The following is a 6,451-nucleotide window of genomic DNA, read 5'->3' on the forward strand; positions in this document are numbered from 1 at the left end:
TATTTTTTAAAATTCACCACTTCTCAAAAGATAAAATCACGCATTGAGTTTTTATTTGAGTTTCACCACTTCTAAAAAGATAAAATCACGCATTGAGTTTTTATTTGAGTTCATAAATTTAAATTCTAACATATGCAAAAATATATTATTTTAAATATTAAATTTTTTAAAATTAAAATAATAAAATTTATAATTTAATAATCATATAACATTTATATAAAATAGTTATACTTTTTAAGAAACAATTTATCTTTATACCAATAAAATCATATTTAAAAATTATTTTAATTATTTCAATTTTAATTATATAGTAAAATATAAAGAATAGTGTTTATAAACTAGTGTTTTTAAATTTCGCGTGACATGACATCAATAGTCAAACCAAAGTATTATAAACACTCAAAATCGTAACTAAGCCATAATTAAACATTGTGTTAACAAATCTCAAATATGTATAGAAAGCAACATCTATATGATTAGTTTTAAATCACTTTCAATCACCAATTCGCTGCAAACCAAACAAGACTCCTTTTCCCCATTAATTCCTTACCTGAGGCTGAAGTATACTTTCCCCGTTTTCCATCCCTTACCGTAATCCAAACAAGTCCACACATTCTCAACTAGATTAATATCAACCGCGTGTACACACACGCGCCTAATACTCGCGTGTAAAAGAATTTCGTTTTGGCGGTTTCACGTTCATGCCCGTCACTTCAAAAAGTTTGCCATGTCCGAAACTGTTTAAAAACCAACTCTCCTCCTTCACGTTTCATCATTTCTCCGTTTCAACTTCTTTTCAGTTTCTCTCCCTTTCTCCTTCTCTTCCACAAACCCTAACGCACACTGCAAATTTCGCTCTCTGCATTTTTTTCTACTTCACTCCATGACAACCGATTCTACCATCGCCGTTCCTGTTTCCTCGAACGATTGCGTCTCTTCCGATCGGAAATTCCTCAAGCACATCCGTGATAACGTTCACGGCAACATCTTTCTCGAGCCTGTAACCGCTTTTTCCGATTCTCGCATCTTCCTTTATACTTTCCTTCGAATATTACTTTTCTACTTTTATTATTCCTTCTCTGTTATCGATTACAATGTCGTGTATATGTATAGATTTTACAATTTTACAATCAAAATAGAAAATCGTTGCATGATTTTTATATTGTGAATCGATAGTAGATAATAGATTGAAGAAGATTCTGCGAGAGTTTGTTGTCTCTGCGGATTCATGTTTTTTGCTTTTCGTTACCGTTATAATCAGTGATAGAAAATGTGGAACTTCTATAGAAGGTTTTGGTGGACTTAGTAAGTTAATATAGTTGAAAACTGATTTAAGCGGAAATTATTGAGGATTTACATGTATAAATGTCAATTCATGCAAAATATTGTACTAGCGTTAGCGAGTGAGATTAGAAGACAAATTAAATTACTATAGATAGACTTTCTATAATGATAGATGTTATTAAAATCGAATTGGACATAGTAAGTGCAAGAATCCAAGTATCATAAACAGCTCGAACCAAAAGGAAAGCTCTAAATAGGTTTTAAATAACCGGTTGATACTGGTGTTGCGACACTGATTGTGTGGTCGTCGTGGTGTGAATAACAGTACCGGCACCTTCTGATACCGTTTCGTTGTGGTTTATAACTAAAACTTAGTTAGTGCAGGTTCACTGTTCAACAGGTTGAATCATATCAGGAATTAAAATATTGATTTTGATATATCTTGAATCAGTTAGAGTCGTTAGGGGGACGCCTTATAATATATAACTCGATTAGACGAGTCTTCTTTAACATAATGTAATTGTTAGAAACTTGTAATATATTTTCTTTGGCTTGTGTGGTGTTTTATAACCATCTTATAAGTTAGTACTCTTTTTTGATCCAAAGTGCATTAGGAGTTTTATTTTTCTGTGTTTTGGCTATTTGTTACAGATTTTCTTGAAGTTTGTTGACACAGAGCAATTTCAAAGGCAAGTATGCCTTACAAAAAATAGATTCAGTGTGAAAAATAGAGGCAAATAATTACACTTCATTTACTAACATTTTTTCCCCTTAACGTGACTGTTTATTTTGCAGACTTCGTGATTTGAAGCAACTTGGTGAGTGAATAATTAGTACTCTCTGAATACAAATCAAAACTAAATAGGGGGATGTAGGATAGGAAAAATAACTGGATGTGTTGTCAATTCAAATTTATTAGAATAAGTTTATTATGGAAAATTGCATGTAATCCAAAGGTCACGGATTCGAGGTCCCTTGACTCTTGTGGCTAGGTCACATCACAGTAATCAGCAACTTGCAAATGCAGGCTTCCTATAATAGATTTGTAATGAGTCTAGGGTCTCTTAATTTGTAACACTAAGTTGGTTTTGTTTATCATCTAATCAGCAAGTTTTATTATGAGCACTTTATATTCAACTTCTTAGCTTCTCTTAGCCTCTTTCTAATATTACAAATCTGCTAGCATCAACTTTTTCCCCTTTACATTGCGTTTTGTGTTAGATTGACTTGCTTGTGAAAATCATTAAGTATTTAACCGTTTCCTTTTGCAGTTAGATTGACTTGGTTATATTTTTTGAAACAAGATAATCAAACTCATTTTAGATGAACCTAACCTTCTCAGTTATGTGATCCAGGCCTAAGTCATATGGTTTACCCTGGGGCTGTACATTCTCGTTTTGAACATTCATTAGGTGTTTATTGGCTTGCTGGCAAAGCTATTGATATCATTAAAAAATACCAGGTATACACTTTTAAATTGTCTTATCTAAATACTCCTTATCAGTTGTGAGTTATAGTGCTAAGCAGTCATGCGGTCTTGCCGTCCTTTTCAGGGCCCCGAGCTTGGTATTGAAAAATTTGATGTGTTGGCAGTAAAACTTGCTGGTAACTTCCACTTTTACCTAATTTAGTTTGTTTTAACTGTTCTAATTCCACTACTTTATCATTAGTCATTTGTCATTTGTCTAGGTTTACTGCACGATGTTGGTCATGGGCCCTTCAGCCACACTTTTGAGCGTGGGTTCCTTCCCCTAGTTCTTAATGGCTCTACTTGGTAATTTTGGTGTTCTGGATAAAAAAGTACATGTTGATTTTGTGCTTTTAATCATACTTGTTTCATTTTTAATTCTGGTATTGGTATTGATTACTCCTTTCTCATTCTGTTATTTTTGCAATTGACTAGACTTAGGCGAAAACTGCAATCATTCCATCGTGGAGAATCCATCATTTTGATGCTTCTTATTCATTCATTCAGGTCTCATGAGGAAATGTCTGAGAAAATGATAGACTACATTGTTGATCAACACAATATTGATTTAGATCCTCAACTCCTCAAAAAAGCAAAGGTTAGACTTAAATGATCAATTGAATTTTCTGACTTTTCTGTGCTTTTTGAAACTGAAATTCTACGATATATCACAATGACATATCTCTTGATTATAATCGTTCAGTTTGGCCGCAGCTTTCATTTTTGTTCTATACTCCATTCCTAAAATTTAAATTTTGATATTTCTTAAGAATAAGAACTAGTGACTGAGTTCCTCATTTCAGTTCTTAGACAAGGAGCTTTGATAAATTTCATTTCTTTTTGCAGGAAATGATCACTTCTAGCTCTGACCATCCTCCTCCACAAAGAGTCTGTCATCTTAGTGTCCAAAATTTTATTTTCTTCTGATAACTTTATTTCATACTATACCACTTTCTTTAACAATATTATTATACTGATTTCCTTCAAAATTTTCTCCTACATAAAAGGAAAATCAGTTCTTATATGATATTGTTGCAAATGGTCGCAATGGAATTGATGTTGACAAGTAAGTTGATACTTTTCACTCTCTTTCCTCCCGATGCACAATTATCATTGATATCCAATCTCTTAAACATAGAACCTTAACGGATTAAAGAATTTGCAGGTTTGACTACATTGTTCGTGATTCACGTGCATGTGGCCTAGGGTGCAACTTTCAGCCGGAAAGGTATTTATTTTTATTATCTAGGCGGCTTTATTTTGTTGGGTTGGATGTTCTGACAGTCTGTGACACCACAATTGTACACCCGTGCAGCAACGTGGGCTTCTTATTGAATTAAAGCCCATACCTCGTTCCATGCCTATTTTCACAATACGGGGTTGGTAGTTAATTATAACTTGATTCAAATTTTATTGACTTTTCAGATTGATGGAGACCATGCAAGTTTTGGATAATGAAATTTGTTATCGTGCTCAAGATTGTTAGTGCTTACTAAAAACTTTGCTCTCACTGTTAGTGCAGAAAACTGTAAATTATATACATTATTATTGTTTGAAATATTGGTCAGATCTGACAATTCACAAGTTATTTGCAACCCGTGCTGATTTGCATCGAACAGTCTATACACATGCAAAAGTAAAGGTGAATTGTTTCACCGAAATTCGTAATGTCAAAACAAATTCTGTTTGTGTTCATAGAGAAAGCACAATATCTTTTTTTTCTGTTTTCTTTGTCAGGCTATAGAGTTGATGGTCATTGATGCATTGGTGAAAGCAAGTCCATATCTTCCTATTGCATCCTCTATTGATCAACCATGTGACTTTTGGAAGGTCTTGAATATATTACAAGCTTTTGATGTTAAGAATTTTTATTTATCAATTTGGATCTGACACTTACATTTTAGTTAGATGACACTATTCTTAAAACAATTGAGACTTCTTCCCAGCAAGAGTTGAAGGAGTCCAGAGACTTGATTCTGCGCATTCACAGAAGAGATCTTTACCAGGTAAAGACGTACAGTACAGTACAGTACCTGATTTATTTTTTGGATAGGTGCTTAACATATACTGTCAATTTGATGCAACCATTTACTCCATTTTGTAGTTCTGCAATGAATTCTCTGTTCCCAAAGAAATTGTCAACAACTTCAAAAGCATCACACCCCAAGACATTGTTTGTTCCCAGGTTGAAAAAGTTATAGTAATAATTATCTATTCTCATTCCATATATGTACATGTTTGGCCTACCTTTTCTGGGGATAGATTGAGATACTCATTCTATCTCAATGTCATTTTTCCTAAATAGACGAATGGCTCCAATTTGAAAGAAGACGATGTTGTTGTGAGCAATGTTAAAATTGATTTAACACGTGGGACGAAAAACCCTCTTGAAAGGTACATGCTGAAGAACTTAACCGTTCCTAATCATTTGTTAACTGCCGACAGTAGGCTGACACTCTTTTTCTTTTTCTTTGCATGCATTTCCGGATCCAGAATTAAATTTTTCAAGGTACTGACTTCACTTATATTTTCAGTTTTAATAATTTTGGTCAATAAATACCTATTATATTCTGTAACTAATTGTGATTATCTTCAAGAAGTTATATTGCAAGTTAGTGTATTATGAACATGACGATAAAGTACCATATATGGGCTCAAGGCAAACGAAAGTGGTAAAATTTTGAAAGAAATAAGTACTTTGTTTTGCCAATAGGTGGTTAGGATATTATGCCTTTGAAATTTTCTGTGTATGTTTGACGCCAATTATGGACAAGGTTACCGTCCTTGAAATAACTATCATCAAGTCACCGTAATCCAAATTAGTCAAATATATCTTGTATGGTTACTACTACTACTATAATTGTTAAAATGTTGCTTCCTAAAATTATTCTGTATTATATTATTGTGTCAGGACTACGAGAGTAATGAAAAATTTCCAATCCAAAAGGAGCAAATCAGTCATTTGTTGCCAGCATTTTACAAAGACATCATAGTGCGAGTATACAGTAAGAAGCCTGAACTGGTAAGCAGCAAAGAAACAAGAGGCAAAAAATGTATTTTCACAATTCGGAAATGTTTGAATATATGCACTTTATGTACTGATGTACTGATTTTTTGACATTAACAAAGGTGGAAGCTGTTTCTAAGGCTTTCGAAAATTATCAGCTCAAGACATTTGGAAGGAATGCACAAGTGCACGAAACCCCTGAGAAGAAGCGTCTTAAGTATAAGACCTACCCTACTGGATTTGATCATGTAGACATCTACTAGTCTACTAGTGGTCCCAAATATTTACCATATCCAATATAATGCAGTGGATGGTACAAAGTCCTACTAGTTTCTTAATTCTTGCTATTTAGTCAACCAGAGGGGGGTACATTTAGGGAAAATGTAGTATATGAATATATAAAATGAATGATGTTAAGATCTACCTTACTAGTGATCAAAATTGTGTTTTGATTAGGTTGTTGATAAGTTTTTGAGCAACATGATTCAAATTGCTTTAAAATGAATGATGGTACTTCTACCTGCTAATGTACAATGCTGTCAAAATTGCGAGTTGACTCGATGAATTGGATGAGTTAGAGCTTTTTCATGCCTGAATGAGTTGACCCTTGTGCAAAATGTTGGAGACACCTGGCGTTCCAATTCTATAAGGGGACGTGTGCGAGACAAGGATGATCTCAAAGTATCATTGGA

The 6,451-nt window shown here is 33.6% G+C and overlaps 1 protein-coding gene across 3 annotated transcripts; it reads left to right on the forward strand.

The window, feature by feature from the left end:
• The first annotated feature begins 551 nt into the window (after positions 1–551).
• On the forward strand, positions 552–6,214 carry LOC131650781 (uncharacterized). 3 transcript variants are annotated; one of them, XM_058920490.1, is made up of 19 exons: positions 552–1,000; positions 1,936–1,973; positions 2,080–2,102; positions 2,640–2,746; positions 2,838–2,889; positions 2,974–3,058; positions 3,260–3,350; positions 3,599–3,640; positions 3,760–3,818; positions 3,909–3,980; positions 4,178–4,233; positions 4,321–4,394; positions 4,490–4,582; positions 4,657–4,758; positions 4,857–4,937; positions 5,058–5,146; positions 5,246–5,261; positions 5,664–5,774; positions 5,882–6,214. In XM_058920490.1, exons 1-19 carry the CDS (start codon positions 884–886, stop codon positions 6,020–6,022), a joined length of 1,449 nt encoding a protein of 482 aa, XP_058776473.1. In that variant the 5' UTR covers positions 552–883; the 3' UTR covers positions 6,023–6,214. The 3 variants fall into 3 exon arrangements, with proteins under 3 accessions (XP_058776473.1, XP_058776474.1, XP_058776475.1); XM_058920491.1 differs by having other exon boundaries at positions 556–1,000; positions 3,918–3,980; XM_058920492.1 differs by lacking the exons at positions 1,936–1,973; positions 2,080–2,102 and having other exon boundaries at positions 871–1,000.
• The last annotated feature ends 237 nt before the right edge of the window (positions 6,215–6,451 follow it).

The sequence above is a fragment of the Vicia villosa genome, linkage group LG2, assembly GCF_029867415.1.
Source record: "Vicia villosa cultivar HV-30 ecotype Madison, WI linkage group LG2, Vvil1.0, whole genome shotgun sequence".
Taxonomy (NCBI): Eukaryota; Viridiplantae; Streptophyta; class Magnoliopsida; order Fabales; family Fabaceae; genus Vicia; species Vicia villosa.